Source organism: Sciurus carolinensis, chromosome 2 (genome assembly GCF_902686445.1).
Source record: "Sciurus carolinensis chromosome 2, mSciCar1.2, whole genome shotgun sequence".
NCBI classification, from domain to species: Eukaryota; Metazoa; Chordata; class Mammalia; order Rodentia; family Sciuridae; genus Sciurus; species Sciurus carolinensis.
In genome coordinates this window covers 82,949,438-82,972,744 of record NC_062214.1, presented here as the reverse complement: position 1 = coordinate 82,972,744, position 23,307 = coordinate 82,949,438, and the positions used below count along the sequence as shown (strand labels likewise).

The 23,307-nt window shown below is 36.9% G+C and overlaps 1 protein-coding gene across 8 annotated transcripts in view; it reads left to right on the top strand.

Moving 5' to 3' along the window:
• Window positions 1–271: 271 nt before the first annotated feature.
• The window catches only part of Neo1 (neogenin 1), a 233,012-nt gene continuing 209,976 nt past the window's right edge, over window positions 272–23,307 (top strand). For all 8 annotated transcript variants that reach the window (XM_047538938.1, XM_047538940.1, XM_047538935.1 and 5 more), the window contains exon 1: window positions 272–720. In XM_047538938.1, coding sequence (XP_047394894.1) covers window positions 588–720 — 133 coding nt within the window. In that variant the 5' untranslated portion in view covers window positions 272–587. The remainder of the gene's footprint in view (window positions 721–23,307) is intronic.

Sequence of the window (23,307 nt, the reverse complement as noted above, 5' to 3'; positions counted from 1 at the left end):
GACGCCAGCAGCAGCGCCCAGCGCGCGCGCCCCGTGCCCGTCCCCGGCTCCCGGGAGAAGGGGGAGGGGAGCGGGCCCGCCGCCTGTCCTCGCACCAGCTCTCGCGCCGCCGCCACCGCCGCGGCCCGCGAGGCGGCAGCCGGGATTGGAGCGGGCTGGCCGCGCAGAGCGCCAGGCGGCGCAGGCGAGGGAGGCGCGCGTGCGCGTGTGCGCGCCCTGGGTCCCCGCCCCCCACCCCCGCCGCCCGCGGTCTCCGCCCCCCTCGCGCTGGTGTGTGGTGCCGGAGTCGGCGGCGGGTGGCGGCGCCTGGAACCCGGAGACCGAGCCACCCCCCCCGGCCCCGGAATGTACTGACTCCCCTCTCTGCTCTCCTCCCCTCCCCGCCCCCCTGCAGGAGGGAGGCGCCCCCGAGTCTCCCCTCCCGCTAGAGGGGCCGCGCGGGCCGGGCCGGGCCGTGCTGGAGCAGCGGCGGCTGCGGCCGCGGGAGCCGAGCCTGCAGCGAGGGACCGGCTGAGGCGCGCGGGAGGGAAGGAGGCGAGCGCTCCGCGGCGCTGTCTCCGCCGCGGCCGCTCACTCGCGGGAAAGAGATGGCGGCGGAGCGGGGAGCCCGGCGACTCTTCAGCACCTCCTCCCTCTGGCTCTACTGCCTGCTGCTGCTGCTTGGGCGCCCGGCGCCGGGCGCTGCGGCTGCCAGGAGCGGCTCCCCGCCGCAGTCCGCAGGTACGCGGCGGCGCGGGCCCGGGGCGCGGGGTGGGGGCAGGGGCGCGGCACCGGCTCCAGCGGCGGCTGCGGCTGCGGTGTTTTTGTTTAGAATCCAGGAGGAAACGTGCAGGAACTTCTCTGCCTCGGCTCCCGTGGCGGAGAAGAAAGGGAATCTTGCGTGGTGAGAGTGGTCTAGGCGGGAGGGGGCGCCACTGGGGGAGGGCTGCTGCCGGGGCCAGGTCTGGGGCTCCGGGGTCTAGTTCTGCGCTTTGTACGGGAGGCAGGTTCACCCCTCGCCTCTCTCCCCTCCCCCAGGCTCATCCCACTTGTAAGAGTGGGACATTCTTGTGCTCGCACAGGCACCAGTAGAGGCCACTACACACCTCATTAAATAAACAATCGTATGGCCAATTCATTAATTTTCAGGAAAGGAAGAGGGAGGGGGCTTGAACCCCCCTGAATCCCTGACCAGGGATTTCCCAGCTTCTGAAGTCCCAGGGAAGCGCGGGGCCGGTCTCGGGGGACTCCTTGCGTAGGGATTGGAGACCGAGTCTACGGAAGAAGGGGTGTCAGGGTCACACATGCATCCTCAACGACCAGGGGTGTTGACTTAACCATGAGGACGCCTTGGAGAGCGGCTCCAGGTGACTATCTTTTTTAGTTTTTCCGTTATGAAATGCCTCTTTTCTGGGGTTACAATTACAGCCTGTTAACCTAGGGAATTGTGCAAGCATCGAATTTTAAGTACTTGTACATTGTTTTCAAGTGACAATCTATAAATATATTGAACCTCGAAAACCATTTTCAGTTTCATTTTTGCATATCATGGATTACTGGAATCACCTGCATTCCTATTTATTTAAGGGGAAGCTGTTAACAAATGCAGCTTTCAGGTGTAGTTGGGGAGTGTAACACATTCAGCAGTTGAAGGATAAAATAGTATGTAATCTGTTAAAATTGTTTGACCATAAAACTTGACAAAACTTTCACATACTTTCATGAAATATGAAAATTTTACATTTGAAAGTCACCTGATTAGGCAAAATGGCAACTTAAAATTACTAAACCAGTATTTGTTTCTTATTTCCCCCTGATTTATATGAAATAATATTTAAAGTCACTCTTCAAGGTAACTTGACTGATAAACTTTTGATTCCTTGCAAAGAGAGTATCAGTCCATCTGTCTGTCTCTGTGACTTTGGCCAGTGTTAAACAACAGCATTAAACCTTAAGTACCAGTAGGTATTATCTGAACAGCTACATAAACAAGTGCTAATGTCAAATTAGCATCTCTGATGTCATGATGTACACTTGCACATTCATCCTGTACAAGTTTAGGTCACACTTTTCAGTCCTGAAATATAGGTAACTGATCTGTCCTTTCGTTTCCTGGCCATAGTCCAGAGAAGTGCAACTTATTCTTGTTTAATTTTATATGTAATTTTGTATGTAAATCATCATGTGTGTGTTTGAGGTAATAGGTGGAGTTTGTTTCAAGTTTTGTTAGTAATTTTGTAAATAAGTTCTGGTAATTTTATTACTTAGGTTAATAGAAATAATGTAAGCATTCTCTTTGGAAGTGATCTTAACATCAGTTTTGACATTAATTCAATCAGTGGATTTTTTTGTACTGGTGAGGTGCAAGTCATGTGTTCTCTGTCTTCGTGGAGTTTACAGTCTGGTGTGTAATAGGAGGATAGCCAATCAACTAATAAATTAAGCAATTGTGATAAGCACTACAAAGGAGAATAAGTTTTGAGAAAGTGTATGCTGGAATGACTTATCTAGTTTGTGTCAGGGTATCTCAGAAGTGAGATCTGAGAGGTAATGGGGAGAAGGTAGAGAGGCTCACAACTAATTAAATGTGAGGTTGGGTCTAGAACATGGGTCTTCTGTTTCTCTGTCCAGAGTACTTTCTGTAAACCACTATGCCTCATTTTAAAAGTCAAAAGAATAACTGCAATGATGGGGAATTAGTCAGTTCTGTCATGAGCTGTGGAAGAGATCAAAGGAATGGAGAACCAAACAAGTGGAACAAGTGGTCAGTAAATAAGATGTCATTTGTCAGTGCTTTTATTTATTTTTTATTTTTGTAGAATGGTAGATTCAGAAATGTTTTGTAGGAATTAGGTAGGAGAGTGGAGATGTTCATTTGCAAAAGGTGAGAAAAATAGGTTTGGGACCACTGGATAAATGAATGTTTTTGCATCTTTGGGTAGACATATGAACATGTAGAGATGGAAGAAAAAGGAAAAAGGGGAAGGCTGATGGTAGAAAATGGTCAGCAGTGGCAGAGAGTTAGAAATGAGAAGGCCCCACAAAATGGCTTTAGGAAGGAAGGAAGGAAGGGTAGATTACTGAAGAGATTTGTGTGGATCTTGGGGAAGACGACTTGACAGAGCACCTTGTGAATTCCAGGTCTTCTCATTCTGCATGGACATCATTCAGGACCCTGTAGCTTCTGCTGAGCCATTTATTTGATGATACAATTCATTATCTCATAGGGTAGACCATTCCTGTTTTGAATAACTTTGTTAGATTTTGCTTTTTGCAGTTCATTTAATATAGTGTTCTCTCTCCTTTACTCTTCTTGGATTTTTTCCTCTTCCCTTGTCTTTATCAGAATCAGTCCATCACTTGATTCATCTCATCTTTCACTGATTCTTCATTTGTTTTTGAAGGACAGAAAAGTGTGAACTAAACTTGTATTGGTATCTAAAGTTTGTCTCATTCTGTTTATTCTCTCCATGTCTTCAGTTGCTACTTATAACCTAATTCCTCTCCTAGTCCACTTTTCACATGCTACTTGGTGCCTTCATTGAATAGTTAGGTACCTTGCATAATGCAGAAGTCCTGCTGGAATGAGCTTTCTGAGATATTTTTCTAAATATGTCACTCTCCTACTTAAAATCTTAGTGTTCCGTAGCTTGAGTATTACCAAATCTAAACCCCTTGGCATGGAGATTGTGAGGCCCTTTGTGTTCTTTACCACCACCTCTGCCAGCCCTAATTTAAAGCCGCTTCTCTTGTCACCCACAATACATATCTTGTGTTCCACCACTTCAGATTAATTGCAGAGCACCATGTCTCCATGCCTTTGTACATGCTGTTCTTCCTGTTAAATCCACTTCCTATCTTGTTCACTCTGAAACCCATCTCATCAGTGACCTTTTCTTTATCAACCCCTTCTCCCAGAGTTAATAGTTGACATTCTCTGTGTTTCCATGGCTTTCTGAGCACTTTTGTCTCATGTTATGTTCGTTTCTCCTGTGCTGGTTGTAACCTCTTGAGGGTTGGTTGGCACTTGTCTTACTCACCTTCGTATCCCTACCATAGCTGAAGCATTGGCACAGAGTAGGTAACCAGTGAATGTCTGTTGAGTGAATGTTGAGTTGCCTTTGTTTTTAAACTCCCAGGGCATATGGCACAAATCCAGTTCCTTCATGTGATGTCTTCAGTATCTAATGACACAATTCGTATGTTCTATGTGCATATGTGTGTGTGTGTGTATATTTTCCTGTCTCCTCTTCCTTTTTAAGTTAATTATCCTTAATTCCTTCAGCCACTCTTCACATAGACTTCTGACCCTGTGTAAGCTTGGTCATCCTCCTAGATATGCTGCCATTTAGTATTTATTAGTTTTTACCATCTTTGGAAAGGTCATTGATTTTTATTGAGTCATCTGTTGAAGAAAAAAAAGGACTGATGCCCTGTTCTGCCTGTTTGTTAGGATGAGGTATAAGAGGGATCATGATCATAGATTTTGGGGATGAATGCTCAAAGGAGGTAAGAAATGTGACTGTCTGAAATTAATATGTAATGTGGAATAGTGAATAAGGATGTATATGGAGGCAGAGGATTGGGGGTATGACTCATGGTTCCGAACTTCACACATGTGTCTGTAAATTGGGGGCTATAGGCAGGCAAGAACAATACCTTACCTACATAACTGGATTGTCAGAAAAATGAAATGTAAAACTGTTTATAAACAGCAAATGATCTGTGTAGAATGGTTTTAATGTTTCTTTTTGAACTTTTAAAGTATACTATAAATCTGTTATATTATTTGAAAGTAAAGATTTCTTTTTCTGTTGTCTTAATTGATCATTGTTGGTTTCTGCCTTCTGAGTTTTCTCTACACCAGGAAGAATTTTGAGGTAACATTAATAAATCTTATCATTGGGAGCTGTTTCTAATAATCTTTTTTTACAAATACTTTACTTGATTAGTGACTTTCATGTGATTGGGAGTTACCATGTCTTTGGTAAGTGTTTTGGCTTTTGGGTACACTTTGGTTTCTTGATATCCATAACAGGAAAACAGAGGAAATGACTGTAGGTGAGATCATATTGACCAGACAGCTGAGTGAGGTGAAGAAGAAAAGTTTGGCGTTTAAGCTTTAAAATAATTAATTTTGTCAGGGAATGTAATCAAACAAAAGATAAACAAAAGGTGATTTTAAAATAAGGTCAAATTTTGAATTAATTTACAATGAAGAGTTTTTTGATTTAAAAAATTTGAATACAGGAGACCGAAAACATCATTCAGACCCACTGGCCCAATTTTGGTATATTTCTTTCCAATTGCTATCTGTATGACTTACCTTTTTACATTGTAATCATGGTATATGCACAACTTTAGGTGTTTGCCCTTAAAATTTAACATTTTTCTTTATTGCCATGTTATCTTTAAATCATTTCATTTAAAAAACTTATTTTTAAAATATTTTTTTAAATTATATAGAGTAAAATTGATCACATCTACCAGCAAATTCCATTTTATTAATGAATAACCACTTTTAATACTTTTTTCTGTATTTGCATAGGTGTGTATAGTTTTGTTTTTTTTTTTTTGTTTTTTTTTTTTTTTTTAAATACATAAGCAGAATCATACTCCCTGTTGTTTTTCTTTTTGTTTTTTTGGTAATGAGGATTGGACTCAAGGGCACTTTACCACTGAGCTACATGCCCCAGACGTTTTCTTTTAATTTAATTTTTGTTTTGAAACAGGGTTTCCCTAAGTTGCTGAGGTTCTCACCAAGTTGCTCAGACTGGCCTCAAACTCGTAAACTTCCTGCTTCAACCTCCCAGTCACTGGGATTACAGTCATGTGCCACACTACACCCAGCTAACCATTTTTTATCGACTTTACATTTTTTGCTCAACGGTGTTTTGGAGATCTTTCTATACCACTACATATGGGTTTTTCTTAACCATTATTTAAAATGTCTGTATAATATTCCAGGGACAGAATGTAATATTAATGGTGACTAATAAAAGGGGTATTTATAGCACACTCAACAGAGTTCCAGGCACTCTGCCAAGCTCTTTTACATATATTTAATTTTTTATACAACCCTATGAAGAAGATGGTTATGCCCCCTCCACACCCCCATTTTGTGGATGAGAAAACTGAGTCTCAAATGTTAGTTGCCTTGCTAAAGGTCTCACAGCTGTCATTTGAAAAATTGGCATTTGAATTCAGGTATTTCCAACTCGAAAGCCTACGTTCTTATGTATTTTCTTGTTATGATTATTGAAGATGTTCTCACAATTTTGCTTGATAAAGAATGCTATGATGAACATCTTTCTGTATGTGGTATTTTCCCTGTATTTGGATTCCCACATATAGGATTATTGATGAAAAGAGTTTTTATGTGTATGTAGGGTCAAGGTTCCATTTATTGTGGAAGAGGAATGATAACATGAAGAGTAAGACCATTGACTAATACTTTTACAACTTTTCCAATGTATTTTCACCTTTAATTATGAACTTGGAATACTTAAGGCCATTATTTTAAAATGAGGTCCCATAGCTTCTCTGTTTCATCTGTTAACTGAAGGATAGAATTAATTAATAGGTAATCTCAAAGGTCCCTTCTTCACCCAAGTTTCTTTTGCACTGAAGCCTATAAAATTGAGTAGTATATTTATCTCAATTCTTCTATTTAAACACTGATCACTTCTGTTTTTGGATGCAAGAATTAGCTTTTGTCATTCCCTAAAACTCAGATTATTATACATCTTCCTTCCACCCAGACCCCAAGTAGAAGATGATTTGGAATATGTTTTACATTGCTTGTAAATTATTATATATGATTTTATTTTATATGTGTAGAAATAACTTCAGAACTGCATTCATGAAGTATAAATTCAGTGGTAAGTAATTGAAAAGTTTTAAGTTACAGTATTACTAGAAATATTAGATGCTTACTCTCAGGCTTGGAAATGGAATAAAGTAAATTGACTGGGTTACAGAGCTGATTGAAAAGAGCAGATTTTGTTTCTCTTTTTGACTCTTACATAAAGAGAGGACAGAGAGGTAGAGTGGTTTTATATATTTTATTTTATTGAAATCAGTACTTAAGTTCTTCTTGATAAGGACTTAGAAGTTAGGTAGTCTGAAAATCAGATTGCCTTTGCTTTTTCTCTTTAAAAAGACTGTTAGAAATGTTTTAAAAATTTAGAGCAAGAATTTAAATTGAAAATTTCAGTCCATTCTTCTATAGCCAGAGCTAAAGATTTAAGTAATTTTGACTAGGTGCAAACATATCTTGAGGGTTAATTTTGCACAAAACTATGCACTGTGAATATAGATACCAATATAAATTGAATGTGTTTTCTCTGCCCTCACAAAGTCTTTGCTTTAAAGGCAAGATAAGATAGGTAATAGGTAACTTGATTTGGAGTGAAATGCTATTACTGTTATAGGTAGAAAGCACACTCTGGATTCATTGTGTCACTGTTGATCAAGCATTAATGCTGTTTCTCTCATAACTCTGGTTCTGTATCTTTAGAGTAGTCCTAACTTAGTTTTGTGAAGCCAGTAGACTAGAGTTCTCAAGAGGGAGTTATTTCTCATTTCCTCTAAATGATTATAGGAATGTTTGAATATATGAGGATTCTCATAATGGAGCCACCTGGGGTATAGCTACTCCCATATCTTCTGGAAATGTGGAGATTGATTTGATTGTACTGGTTTTCAGGATTTATTTTTGGTCAGTAACAGCTAGTAAAACTTACTAAGGAGTCCTGACCAGAGTGAATTTAAAAAATGATACTACATAGAAATTGAATACAGAATTTTTTTTTCTGCTACAGAATAAGTGATTTAAAAAAATGAACAAAGTTGTATCCTTTCATATGAGGTCTAGTTAAGATAATGGCATTATTTACAAAACCTGGGGTAGAGTAACAATATGTTTAATATATCATTTTTTATTCATAGCATAACTTTAAATGTAACAACTAAAATCTGAGGATCCTTTTGGTTAATTCTTGAAAGTTTTTGAAGTTTGAGGTGGGGCTATTTTAAATTTTTATAGTGTTGCATATTCAAGGGATTATGTGCAGTAATTCTTTGGGTCATAATCCAATTCATTAGTAGCACCTCATCTGCATAGAACTCAAATCTTTATGTACCTTATTTCCAGACTATAACTGAAGACTGGGGAATAAGAGAAATAATTTTCCATCTATGCATCAGAGCAAATAAATTTCTTTGAGTCCCAAAGGTCCTTGTTCTGATCATATCTTTAATTCATATGCTGTTCTAACAAACAGGATAATCTAATTTCTAAGCCCATAGCTGATCAGAATTGAGTAGAAGGACTGTCTTGGGAATGTCCCCAACAACAGGAGGTTTTGACATTTGCAAGGAAGGAGGTTTGGCATAAGAACACAAAAGATCTTCCTATAAACAGAAATAATTGTCTCAGCCAGATTGAGGAGACTTACTTTTTCTCTCCATTATTGCCCACCTCTGGCCTTTCCTTTTACTTTCTTATACTACATGTATATTTGCTGTCTGGTAGATACATCTTTCCTGGGAAATCTCTGGAATCTTACCTCACTTCAAATTAGTTTGGGTCCAGGTTATTGCTGGAGGTGAGAGGAGAAAGAAAAAGTGAAAAAAAGGGGAGGGGAGGTGACCAGGCTTAGTTCTTTCTTTACTGGTTCCTAACCCTCTGGCTGTGGCATTTATCCTTATTAACAGCATTGTTAAACCTGATTGCTAAAATATGTATGTGAATTTTTAATTTTGGGGTAAAGTTAATTGTTAATTTGATTTTTAAAACTTTAAAAAACATTGTAAAAGTTCAGATAGTATATAAAATAAAACATGTCATGTACTCCAGCCCTGTCCCCATAAGTAATCACTTTTAATTATTATGGACTTGTATGTATAATTAAATACTTAAACAGTATTTAAATACATACATATATATATATATATATATATATATATATATATGTAAAAACAAAAATAACAGGTTTTATTATGCTAGGACCTCTTTTCATGTGCATATGTATAAGTTTATCACAGTTGTTTTGATATCCATATGGGATTTTATTTTATTCATTTATCATAAGCTGTTTAACCATTTCTCTTTGATGCTTCAAAATTTTGCAAACATGATGCCACAAACTCAAACTTTTGTAAATGTCTTTATGTCCATGTACAAGTATGCCATCAAATAACTTTGTAGATGTGGAATTGTAAGTAAAGTAGCAGGTCACATATTAAAATTCGGGTATTTATTTTCACACTACTTGCAAAAAAACTGACTTATACCCATCATAACAGCAAATGAGAGAGTGCCTCTTTCCCCACACTCTTGCCAGTACATCATTTATGCTCAGACTTTGAGACTTTACGAGTTTGGTAGAAGAAAAAAGTGTATCTTCTTAAATTTTATATTTTAAAATTATTAATGGAGTTGAGCATCTTTTCAGATTTTAATGGTTTATATCGTTTCTGAGATTTGCCTGTGTCTTTTATCTTATGTATCTTCTCAAATAAATGGTTCCTTTATAAACATAAACAATGTGTAACTAAGAATAGGAACAATTTAAAACTTCATAACTCGTAAAACTCTCATGACTGCTTGTGGGTTTTTTCTTTTTTCTTTCTGTGTGTGTGTTGCTAGGGACTGGACCCAGGGACTTGCTCTACCACTGAGCTACATTCTCAGACCATTTAAAATATTATTATTTTTTAAATTTTGAGTCAGGATCTAATGAAGTTCCCAACTTGCCATCCTCATGCCTTGGCCTTGTAAGCAGTTGGGAGTTCAGTTGTGTTTCACCATGTCTGGTTGTGGTTTTTAACTTAATGATAAGCAAATAGAGTAATTGAGTCAGTTTTCTTATCTAACTTTTGTAACCACTGTTCAAGTTCATTTTTAATACTCTTCAAGTTGGAAGAAAAAATTAAATATCTTATTCGTTGATTTGAATAAGAAATAAGAATTTAAACATGTTATTACCTCTTTTAAGACTGGATGAACAGTTTTGGTTTAGAGTGATGAAGTTCAGCTAATCAAATACTTGAATGACCTCCTTTGAGAAGAGAGTAACATAATTCTTGTGGGACCCTGAGTTAGTTCTCCACAGAGTGAATTGTTATTAAAGAGTGAGCCCTCCCTTGTCTCTGGTTTCTTGTCTTGTGATCTCTTCCTTTCCTACTCCCACTATGATGCCATCCAACATGAAGTGATGCAGTAAGGAGGCCCTTGCCAGATCTGGCACCCTGCTGTTCAGATTTTCAGCCTCTAAAACTGAACTAAATAAACCTTTTCTTTATAAATTATCCAGGCTGAAGTATTTTATTATGGTAATAACAATAGACGATACAGAGGGATAGAATATGATTTTCTGATGGGATATGGTGGCCTGAGATGCCAACAGAACATTTCTGTAAAGGTATTAAGAATACTGCTCAAATGAGCGGTATAGACTAGAAATGTAAGTTCAGGAATTTTCAAATAGAGGTTATAACAGTTCAAGTCATGAGACTAGATTGTACCACTTAAAAAGGAAAAAGAAAACCTGGGGCAAATATTTAGACATACACCAATAGTTGGGTTCCCAAAGGAAGGAAATACCCTATTTGCAGAAGATATCAGTATTAAAGCTAGATAATTACCTAGAATAAGAAATTATGTAAAATGATAAAGTTTATTTTGCCTGTGGTAGCTTATTGAGAAACTGAATAAGTGGGGAGTGATGTTGGTTCTACAGTCTTGGCATGGCCCTGGGGTAGAGTGCTAAGCAGGGAGAGTGAAGGCCTATAAAGACAATTCTGAATAGTCCTTTAATTACATTTATAATGACATACCACCCACCCTATTGGATTCAGATAAACAAAGAATGAGTGGATATGTGTTCATGCTTAGAGCAGAGCCTGTATTATCTTACTCATTTAACCTGAACTGTTGTCATTCTTGTTGTTTTGTTTTATACTAGATGGGGAGGCTAGCTAAAAAGACATGAAAGTAGATAATGCTTATGTAATTTGGCTTATATTTTTATCTGATGGCTGTGTATAATTAGGTTGCTAAATGAGTGAGTTTATGGTAGGAGAATAGGATTTGTTTGGTTTGGGATATTCAACTAAATTTCTGATAATTTCAGCAGGTTTTGGGGCCATGAATAGCTTTTTTTTTTTAAAGATGGGAAAGTTTGCATGATCGTGTGCATGTGTATTTGGTTAAGAGGATAAAATGAAAGAATGATATGAGGCAGAGTAAGGCAAAAGCAAAAGAAATGTTCTTGATCAGTAAACCATTTCTTGAAAGATTTGTCTTTATACTAAAGTTTATCATTTATTATGTAATGGAGAGGTGATTATTAGATGATGAAATCAGAACCAGATAATCTTTAAAAACTAATCTGATTATAGAAGTTGGAGGTAGTTCTTACTCCAATTTTTAATGCCCGACAGTTAACCTTACCATTACAAACTTGCTTTTTAAGACTTTATTTATTTCCCATTAGATGTTGTGGTTATCTTTTGTGAAACATTGATTTCACTGGAGTTTATTCAAAGCCACAGAAGAAAGCTTCAGAATAGTGTGTATTTGGGAAGTTCTGGGGAGTTAATGTTTACCTCTTTCTGAAGAAATCTTTAAAAAAATGTGGACGCTTCGTGGAAAAGTGGACTTCTTTCTTCAGTGAAATTTTGGGGTAAGAAGTATCATGGATAACATTGCAGTACTAACTTGGCAGTTACTTCTACTTTGTTCAGGGTTTTAGATTTAAATTCCTATGTCACAGTTTTTTCTTTGAGAACTCACTAGATAGTACTTCCCCTACATTAATAATGTTCATAATATCAATGTCTGCTAGTTACTTGGTACCTGCATTTAAAAACAAAAAGGTGTATAATTGTTGATCTTTGTGTGTGTGTGTGTGTGTGTGTGTGTGTAATTTGAGATTTAGAAATTTCATGAGGATGTGAGTTGGTGGGAGTTTATTATTGATTTTTTTTTTAACCTTTTGTAGTGGAGTTGCATTTTAGGTAGGCATTAACTTTAAATTCAAGAAATTTGCAAATTACATATCATCATAATTCCCCTTTAATGTACCTCTGAAAAATCCCAAGCTGGGGGCCAGTATTTTATCTTTTAATAAGATAGGCAAAGAGTTTTTACCTCTGGTTTTGGAATAGATAATTTCTTTTGCTGACTATCAAATGAAAATTTGCATATATAGTCTATAAAAACATTTTTTTTAAACACTAGAATTGTGGTGTGGTAAGATGCTCATACTAAAAGAGGCACTTTGGAGCTGAGTTCAAATAGAACAAGAAGTTATATCTGCTATTTCATGTTTATACAGAATGGCAGGAAATGACTTGTTCTCTTTTGATTATTTCATTCTCTTGTATGGTCAAATTATTTTCACTTCAAATGTGGGTATGATGTGGCTTCTCTGAACTTGGTGTACTTTCGTTCTGAATATAAAAATCTACTTGAAGGTAGGAAAACTTTATTTTCTTATGTAAATTTGTAATTTGTTTCTGGAATTGTAAAGGTAAGTATATTGTCTCTGTTCTTCATGGTATTTTGTTTCTCCTTTTTATTGTGTCAATTTTTGTTTTTTATATTGTTATCATTAGAAATTCTATTTACCTTGAAGTATAATTTTTCTTATATTAATATAATTAAGCTGGGTTTTGGTTAGTGTTTAAATGTTAGTAATTTTTAAAAATTTTTATCCTTTTTGTAGTCTTATATTTATGCTGTTTTTTAGCATGTAGTTAGGATTTTTTTTTAGTCTGACAATTTTTAACTTTTTACTAAAGCATGTCTATTTAATGTAATAGCTGATATATTTGGCTTTAACTCTTTCACTATTTACTTCAATTTTCCCTGCCTATTTTGTGTTTCCTTTTCTCACTTTTCTTCTTGTGATTATTTTCAGTTATCCAGTTTTCCCTGTCTTTTAGTTTGGTAGTTATAATTTCTTTTACTGTTCATTTAGTGGTTCTTAAATGCATCTTTGACTTATTCTTGTATTATTTCTTGGACCATGCAAAGTTTTTATAACTATTTGTTCTTCCCTTCCAATTTTTATGTTACTGTTGTGTATTTTAGTTCTCTTTATATTTAAGATCAGTAAGACATTATTTTATAAGTTGTACTCGATTAGGTTTACCCACATACTTTGTCAGTCACTCTTCATTTCTTTCTACTTCTCTGAACTTCCATCTGAGATCATCTCCTTCTGCTTGAAGAATATCACTTAGTAATTAGGTCTGTTGGAGATGAATTCTCTCAGCTTTTGTCTGTCTCAAAACACCTGTATTTCACCTTCAATTCTTCATTTTTTTTCCAGGTGGGAGACTGGCTGTAGAATTCTAGGTAGACAGTTTTTTCTTTCAACCCTTTGAGTATGTTATTCCATTGTTTGCTGAACTCCATCTTTTCTGGGGAGAGTCAGTCATATGTCCTGTTTTTCCTCTTTTGGGTAATGTGCTTATCCTCCCCTTTGGCCACTTTTAAGATTTGTATTTTTGTTCTGTTTGTCAGAAATTTAACTATGATATATTTAGTCGTGGTTTTCCTTGTATTGATTTGCTTGTTGAGTTTCTGTTATCTGTACAGTAATTACTTTCATTAATTTTGAAATGTTTTTTGCCATCTTTTTGATTATTTCTTCTGTCCTATTGGAATTCAACTCACTTAGGCTTCTTTGCATCTTGATCTCTGATGGATTCAGAGAAATTATGGTTTTGTAGCTTATCTACCCTGTTCCGATTGTTGGGATAACAGTAGCAGTCTCTTAATGACTTTCTACATTCTAATCAGAGGCAGCAATTCATGCTTTGAGTTTTAAATTTCATTTGTTGAATTTTTCAGTTCCATAATTCTAGTCTTTTTAAAAAAAAATAGTTTATAGGTTTCTGCTTAAGTTCTCTCGTGTTTTTATTTTATTTTATTATTTAAAAATTTATTTTTAGTTGCAGATGGACGTGATACCTTTGTTTTATTTATTTTTATGTGGTGCTGAGGATTGAACTCAGTGCTGAGGATTGAACTCAGTGCCTCATGTGTGCTAGGCAAGTGTGCTACACTGAGCCACAATCACAGCCCCTATCTTGTGTTTTTATTCCTTCAATTCATCTATCATATGTGTGATCATGGAGGTTTGCTTTTATGTCTTTTATGTCCCCCAATTTCTGGAGTGTTCTTGTCTTTTCATGTGCTTGTTTGTGATTGAGTGTCAGATATTGTGTATGGAAAATTATAGAGATCATCTGGTTAATACTTCCTTCTCTCAGAAATAGTTTACCTTTGCTTCTGGTAGGTGGTTATACTTGAGGTACTAATAATCTCAGATCATTTTAATCCATTCAGGCTATTTAAAATTGGGACTTCCAAACCTGTGAGTTGAAGTACTTCAGATTTACCTTTACTTCTTAAATGTAGTCCTTTGAGGCTCTAATCCACAGCTTAAGGGGCTCATCATCCTTTTGGCAGGTCCTTACCCCAATTTTTTCCCTTCAGGCCTGGGTCTGTCAGAAGCTATGCTCATCTCAGCCTCTTCCATAGTAATCTTTTGAGTCTGCTGATACTTGTGAACAAAAAGGAGCCCCAAATACCAGATGTGGCTCTTTGGATTTTCTTACTTTCTGGATTTTGGTCTCTAAATTCTTCATTGTCTTGATTGCCTTTACACAGATATTTTGTGTTCTCTCTAGTTACTTCAGTTGTTCATGGTGGCAGAGTTGGTTGGAACCATCTGCCCTGTCATTCCTGGAAGCCAAATTTTTTCAATTCCCTTTTCATCCTTTTCCCTATTTGTGTTATATAAGAAAATTTCAAATTTGTTTTTATTTTTTGTGTGTTTTTGAGGTGGTAGAGGTCAAACCCAGTGTTTTGTGCATGCTGGGCAAGCACTTTACCACTGGACTAGGAATGTCCTTTTTTGCTACGTGCTGTCTGCTCTTTATTGCCCTCATTGTAGTTCTTTGAAAAGTTATGCAGTTGTCAAGTATGATGGAAAGCAACCTTTACTGATTTGAGATTATTCTCTTTTCACATACACAGTATTTTCTAAAATTTCTTTGAAATTTCTGCTGTTGGAGATTGTAATGACATTCTGAAATTTGTTTTCTCTCTTTAATTTTTTTTTTTTTTTTACAGATTGAAAAAAATTGCTACAATTGATAGATCACACCTGTAGCTTGGAGGGTGACCATGATGATAGGATGGCATTGATGTTTGCCCAGTATTGCTGGGTGAGGTGGACTCTTGAAGCTTGTGGGGGTTCCATTCTAATATTGAAGGTTTGGGGACCTGGGAATCTGTATTGTGAGAGTTACCAAGTAGTTTTTTTTATTCACAAAGTTCAAGAAACATTTTCTGCAAATCATTTGAAGAAAAGAATAAAAGAGGGACTGGGGAAATAGCTCAGTCGGTAGAGTGCTTGCCTTGCAAGCACAAGGCCCTGGGTTCGATCCCCAGCACCCAAAAAAAAAAGAATAAAAGATAACCATCATCCCTTTAGCTCTGGAAATTTTCTAAATTTAAATGATTCTGAATTTAAAATAAATAGTGATTTAGAATGGACTTCCCCTGAAGAAGAATGTAATTTATATTTGATGGGGTAGTTGCTGTTTGTGTTGCTATTTTTAGTTCACTTTAAGAAATGTTTTTTCATAGCTGTGGAATATTGAAAAGAGTTACTGTTTCTCTGAAAAAGCTTTAAGTTGTTTTTCCATGGAGGTGATCAGTTTATATGTGATTGTTTTTAATCGTTTTTCAACTATGATAGGTCATTACAATTTGGGCAGTATGCCATTAATATTTGGAAGGTTCAAAACTACACATTTTAAAAAGTTTTAGTTTAGCTTCAACATTTGAAAGCATGAAAATAGATGAAAAGTTGAGTCTTAAGTATATTTTCATTTCTCCAAAACAAAGTAAATTTCAGACTAATTCAGTAAACCTTTATTGAGGACATGCTGCATGCTTAAGCTGTTTTGGGGTCATGAGGATGATGAAAACTTATATTCTGGTAAAGTTCACACTTATAAATGAGAAAGGAAAGGAGTATATGTAAATAATAATTTGTTCTTTGCCCAACTTTAAAGAATTTGAAGCTCCAGTTAAAAGACAATCATTATAGTATACCAAGAAAAAAAGTCTGTGTACACTTGTGTGAAGATGAAGTGATGGAAGTGATGATGGTGATGTTGCACAGGCCATTACAGTAGCCTGAGCAGTCTACAGTGATAATTTGGATTGGGATTATGGAAGTGGAAAGAAGTTCATGGAATGGAAAAATATTTAGGTGATAAAATAGAATCTGGTGATGAGTTGGATATGGTAATGAGAGAAAGAGACCTGTTAAAGATGATTCCTAAGGTTCTTTAGGATTTGCATAACAGCAGGGATGGTGGGATCTTTCTCAGGGATAGAACTTAGTTGGGGGGGGGCAAGAAGAACATGAATTTAATTTTAGACATAATGAATTTGATATGCCTTTCAGTTATCCAAGAAGCAGTTGGTAACAGTCTGGTGTAATGGCAGATGTGGGCTGTAGGTTTGTGAGTCAACTGCTTCTAGAACATGGTTGAGTGAGAAGGATGTGTTATTACATGACCTAGAAGAATTAGGAAAGTAAGGAAAACTTGGAAGGAGTATCATAGTAACCAAGAAGGGAATATCAGATTCTGTTGGCAGATTAATTATGATGAAAAGTGGAGAATATCTTTTGCATAGCCAAGCACGAGTCACTACTGCCCTTAAGGATAGCTTTAGTATAATTTGTAAGCAGCTTGAGGGCTAAGTGGGAAGGGAGGAAATGAAGACTGAAAGTTCCAGAAATTTATCTTTGAATGGGGATGACAGAATGTGGTGTTGAGATCTAATGGGTGAGATCTGTGTGCACAAGCCCATGTGCAAGCTGGTATGCTTATTTGAAGAGACACTTGAACATGTTTTAAAATGGAAGACTCTGTTTGAGATGGGTAGTTTGATTGTATAAGGAAAAATGTAATAGTGTAAGTTTTCTGGAAAGTTTGGAAGAACATGGGAGTTCTGAACACCGGTAGATTTATGTTCAATTGGAGGAGAGATAACTAACCTTTAAGAGGAGGAAAAGTACATTAAACAGGTGATCTCCCCCCTCCGTGATACTGGAGATTGCACTCAGGAGAACTCCACCTTGACTACTGAGCTATGTCCCAACCCTTTTTTAATTTTGGTACAGGTTCTCACTGAATTGCTGAGGCTAACCTCAAACTTGAGATTTCCTGCCTCAGCCTTCTGAGTCACTGGGCTGACAGGCATGCACTACCATTCCTGGCAAAACAGGTGAAGATTCTTAATAAGGAAATGAGACCTTTTGCTGTATGCAAGCAAGAAATTGTTTTCAGGAGAGTTAGGGGTTAGTTGGCCAAGAGTTGAGGGAATTACTAGTACCAGTACTAATATGAGAGCATACCATAATAGGAGATTAAACAAGATTGTAAATTCGGGGTTGGGGTGGTAGCTCAGTGGTAGTGCACTTGCCTAGCACGTGTGAGACATTGGGTTTGATCCTCAGCACCACATAAAAAAAATAAATAAAGGTATTGTGTCCATCTGTAACTAAGAAAAAGAAATTAAAAAAAGATTGTAAATTCTATGGAGATAGCATTGTTTTCTGTGCCTTTGCCCTCTCATCTGCCAGTGGTCAGTAAGCACATTGGAGATTGAATGTTTCAAGTAAATATTTACCTAAACTAGAATCTTAAATGAAAAAGATTCTGCTTATGCATAAACAGTAACTAATGTTGACTGACTTGAATTTTTTGGACTAATGACACAAATAATAAACCAAGGAAATATTTTCTTATAACAATGTTTAATTCACCATTTCCACAAATCTCTTCCTGCAGCCTACTAAGCTTTTTCATTAATTAGTACCTGATTTACACAGCAGATTTACTCATTTGAGGACTCAATATTTGTCTAAACAGATAAAGGTAACAACAGCTCAGGCATGGTTAAGATACATTGTAAATGCAATCAGAATTTTACCTCAGGGCTTTTAGATATCCTTCTCTAAAAACCTGTTGTGTCTAGAAGTGGGGACTTTATAACCAATTGCTTATTACTCCAAGGCTTATTATCTACTTTATGTCAAGATTATGGAGTCCCCTTGTTTTTCTCTTTCTTCTAATCTCCCCACCATTTGGCCATTTTGTTACCCTAAACTCATGGTAAGGTAAGGATAAGAAAAGCAGAAAATGCAGATAAATTCATGGCTAACATGAAGTGCTCCTTGTTTCTTTTTCTTGTCTTTATTTCTTTGGCACAGTTGGAGCTTTCAAAGTGACTACTGTCTGATATTCAGTGTAACAAAATAGGTTTTTGGTATGTGAAGATACCCTTATGTTTAGATTATGGAGACAATTAATCTTTGCAGATAGAATTCTATTCTCATGTTTGAAGTAGAGTGGGCATATGACCCTTTGTGGGTAGGAACATCCCTTCTCTCCTGTTCACCTTTACCCCTCTCCCTTTCTGTCAGTCTTACCTAAAGGTCCAGCATTCCTGGCCTCCTTTCCTCTCTTTGTCACTGCTCACACCGCTTTGTAAGCATATGAAATACTGGCACCTGATGACCATGCTACTGTAGGTTGTGTTTCCATAACTTTTATCTCTGTATACTTTTCTTTAATTTTTATCTCTGTGTCCTTAGGGCCAAGCACAGTGCCTGACATATGTCTTCAGAAACATTTTGTTTTTGAATGAAAGATAATTTAAAAATTACAGAGCCATAGGAGGAATCATTTATCTTTCTGCTTTTATAGATGAGAAAAGCAAAGCTTAGATTCAGTAGTATATATTTAAGGTCCTGTGATTTGACTAATTATGATTTAGACCATACAAAGAGATAAGTAAATTTAATGTACAACCCCAGCCTTCTAGGAATCCTAAGTTGAATAGACAGTCAAGCAGCCATTTATCTAGCAGGGAGTTTTGGGGTGGGGTGGGGTCAAGGAGAGAGTGTTATGGTATTATATGTTTGTGTTGTTTTTTGTGTCTTTATGTGCTGAACATTGTGCCGTAGCAGGTACAGAGTCACATAAGATAGCTTTTTTTCTCTTAAGAAACTTGTATAATATAATGTAATATGAGACAACATATGAGAATCAGTATGTCTCAAAGTAGTATGTAATAAAATGCCAAATGATTTGTTCAGCTTTATATAAGCCATTCTTGTAAAATGAAAGAAAAATGCTAATGGTTCATCATTGGGAAGAAATGCATTTTCAGTTGGTCTTCTAAAAGTAGGAACAAACTGGAATTGGGGAAACTCTGGAAGTACGCACTGATGATTATTGTCCACTTGATAGAAATGGTGGCATTGTGTTTCTCAGTGTAAACTGTATGAAGATTGAGCCTGTTGGTGATTTCTTTTGTTTTGATGTGATGCCATATCACCAGCTAAGGAATCCCCTTAATCCATTATGTTGAATAGTGCTGGTCCATTATAAAATTATTTTATCCACAGGTGTACATGTGTTTGAGTATGGTAGAATTCATGAGTTGTAGATTTTTTTTTTTTTTTTTTTTTTTTTTAACTGGTTGGGAGCCTCCAAGATCATCTGCTTCAACCTCCTCTTTTCTGGTCCCTTGAGCTGTGACTGGCACTATGCCATGTTCTCTTGTAAGTTGTAGCTGTTTTTCTCTTCGTTGCGTTTTCTTCCCCCTACCCCAAGTTCTAACACAAAGTTCACCAGCTATAAAATGAATTTGCACTAATATGTAAATAGAGGGTATTGGAAATTATAGAAATCTGGAGAGGGAAATGGTAAAATACTTCTAGTAGTTTTATCAGAAGCACAAAGAAACAAGAATTTAGGTGCAGTTCTGGTCTGTCATTAGGCTGCTTTTGGTTTGTGATAGTGTACCAAGAATCATGAAGAGTGAGGATGAATATTTTTATTTTTGTTAATAACAATAAAGGGTTATGCTTTCAAAAGGTTTACAGTCTGATTGAGGGTTAAATGAAACAGTTAAGTAACAATCCTGTATATCCTTGTGCTAAGAGAAGACACTTCTCCTTATTTCCCAGTTTCTACAACAGTGCCAGGCACACAGTTGATTGTCAGTAAGTATTGGTTGGATGGATAAATAGCAGATACTGACAGTAAGCATGAAGCGCTTCTGAGGGCCATGGTGGTTGGAGAAGGTCTGGGATCTTATAAGTGCAAAGGATAAGTAACTTCATTTGGTCTGATTTTGTATTTCCGACTTCCTGATCTCAGTATGTTTTCCATTGCCTCTTCAAACCCCAGAGTAGTCCCTTTCTTTTGATAACTGATTTTTTTCCTTATAAGCAAGCCTGATCTCTCATGTTTATTTTACTACTGTCTCCTTATCTCTTTCTTTCTCTCTTCACACAGCTTTACTGCCTATCTCCTAGGATTTAAAAAGATCATGTTTGGGTTTATAAGGCAACCATGTTTTCTTTGTTCCCTCTTCAGGGAATGGTGTATGATATGGGACACTATCTGGGAAAGAATTGAGTTACAAGAAGAAGTCCTTTAAGATGTTCTTAAAGCTTCAAAAACATCTTCTGTGACTATTAAGAGTAAAACTCTGTAGAATAGGTGCTATCATATTTTATAACAGCAATTTTTGAGCCACATTTTCAGGCTATCATAACTACATTTTAATTGACTGCTTTAAAAAAAAAACACAAATTAAACTACCAGTTATGTTCTCCACCCTCCTCAATTTTGGCAGTATAAAGGCCTGTTTCACAGAGAAGAACACATAAACAAGTAAGTACAAGGACGCTTATGTGAATGAAGTTCTACTGTACAGCCCAGTGACTTTCCCTGATTTAAGTTGTAGCTCTTGGCAATTTCAAATAGTTTGTGTTCTCTGAGTGAGAAGTTCAGTCTGTTTAACCATGTTTAGTAAAAACTAATTATGATGGGAAATAGACCCTCAGATTCATTTATTCATTCAACAACCATTTATTGATAAGTTACCATGTGTGAAGCACTGTGCTAGGTAATAGGAGATGGGAGAAATGAGTTAGTCTAATAAAGGGCATATCATGTATAAAAATAATTATAATGTTGTCTAGAAAGTGATGTGTTCTATAAAAGGGGTACAGAGTGTGTTGGGAGTTTTAAAAATAGAGAGCTTACTTTTAGACAGGGCAATTCAGGGTAAACTTTCTGGATGGTAGAATTTGAACTGGTCCTGAAGGCTGAGTACATGGTCCTTGCACAGGCTGTTGTGCAGGATGTTGTCCCTGACTGAGTAGAGGATATGGACCTGTAGAGATGAGAAGGGAGGGAGGAAGTATAATGAGCAACTGGTTAGAAGTAGGAGAGTATTGATGATAAGGACAACAAAAGGTGATTTTGTTTGAGAATGAAGATAGTGATGTGAAATGGTATAAGAAGGGATGGAAAAGAAGGACACGTGTCTGACAGATGGGATATACTCCAATTTGGATGGGTTAAATCTAGGATATTTACCAAGAAGGTGTTTCATGGACCACTGTTCTCCTAGTCTAGGAGTTAATAATTTTATGGTGGGAGGAAAAAAGTACTCTTTGCTTAAATGAGTTAGAGAATCTTCCCCTGTAGGAGAGGGAAAGAGAACCATTCCTATCTTTTGGAATGATTTCTGTGATACATTGTATTCTATGTTTCTATGTGTTGGTGCATTTAAGGCAGTGAGTGTACTTTAGATTTTTATCAGTTGAAATTTGTTGCAGTTTTTCCTGCTGATGTCCTCAGGAAGATTGACAAGCAGCAGTTTAGTTGATTGGGTTAGTCTCACTCCATTCCTGAGTCTAAAAAGAGCTCTGTTTGACTTAGATAATGCAGTACTTCCTACCTTCCTGCTAAATAAGCTGTCTAGGACACAGTGAAGGGTTTTAAAAAGGTTTTAGCTACACTGTGGGGTGGTAGGGTGTGGCATGGGCAGCTGTAGATTACATAGGTATAGTAGGCACCCTATGTTTCTGTGGCATTAAGATATAGTTGGTTATATTTTCCTTGTGTTTTTTGACAAATCTCTCATTCATGCCTACCCACTAGCAGTACTGGGTGTTTCCAAGATTTGGGGGACCTTAGGCAAGTTGATTAACCTCTCTGTGCCTTAGTTTTCTCATGTGTGAGGCACTATGTGCCAGAGACTTTAAAAAAGTATGTTACATGTAATAAGTAATTTAATCTGTGGTTGTGGGCCCGCTAACAAGCAGGAATTTGAACCCATGCCAGGATTATATAGGATGCTATATATCAGTGGTTTTCACTCTTAGAATTCTTTCCCTATCTAAAGTACATTAGCTCTTGTTTTTTAAATTTAGTCAAGGCTACTTCCTTGTTCCATACAGGGTTGTTAGGGCAAAGAGAATGTCCAAACAGATTTTGCTTTGGAATCTCATTGTTACTGATTATTTATTGCTCCAAATCGTTGACTTTAAAGGGCAGAAGTTTTACCATGAAAAGTTGGCATGTATTATAGGCTCTTTTGTCATAAAGTAGGCCCAATATTGTGGCCCTAGGAATATAAATTATGTATGTAAAAAAATCCTAGAGTTAAACATACAAGATAATTTCTATGAATATTTTTCTCTGAAAAGAACACCAATAATTTTTCTTGTTAATGGTTAAAATTAACCAGCTTTACTCTTGGATTTATTTTTAATGAAGTATAATTGAAGTATAAGGTACAGTTGAATTGTAGATATAAAGTATACTGTTTGTTAATATACAGTGGTTTTTATTTATTTTTGCATTTTATCAGTTATTTATGGGGAAATATTCCTACTTTAACTGTCTCCCTTTGCCTTGTTTTCTGTGCATTTGTTATAAAATACACATGTATTTTCAGTTCATACCCACAAACACAGTCAAACAACCTATTAGTGGAGGTAATTTTTTATATGAACTTCTGCTGTAGTTGAATAGTTTCCCTTCAAAAGTGGACTGTTAGTGTTGGAGCTACATAGAGTGAATAAATTTCCTGGGAGGAAATGATAATAATATATTCAGGAAGTTATTAGGAAATGAGAACTTGTGTTCTTGTTCAATCAGATAAGCTACTGAAACCTTTGTGTTTATCAAAAGTTTTTTTTTTTTAAGTTTCTTTTTTAGTTGTAGATGGACACAGTACCTTTATTTTATTGATTTTATTTATGTGGTGCTGAGGTTTGAACCCAGTGCCCCAATGCATGTGAGGCAAGCACTTTACCACTGAGCTGCAACCACAGGCCCTTTTTCAAAACAGTTTGTGTTAGAGGAAGGAGTGAAAGATTTGGCAAGTTTCTTCCAATGGTGTTAGGGACCATG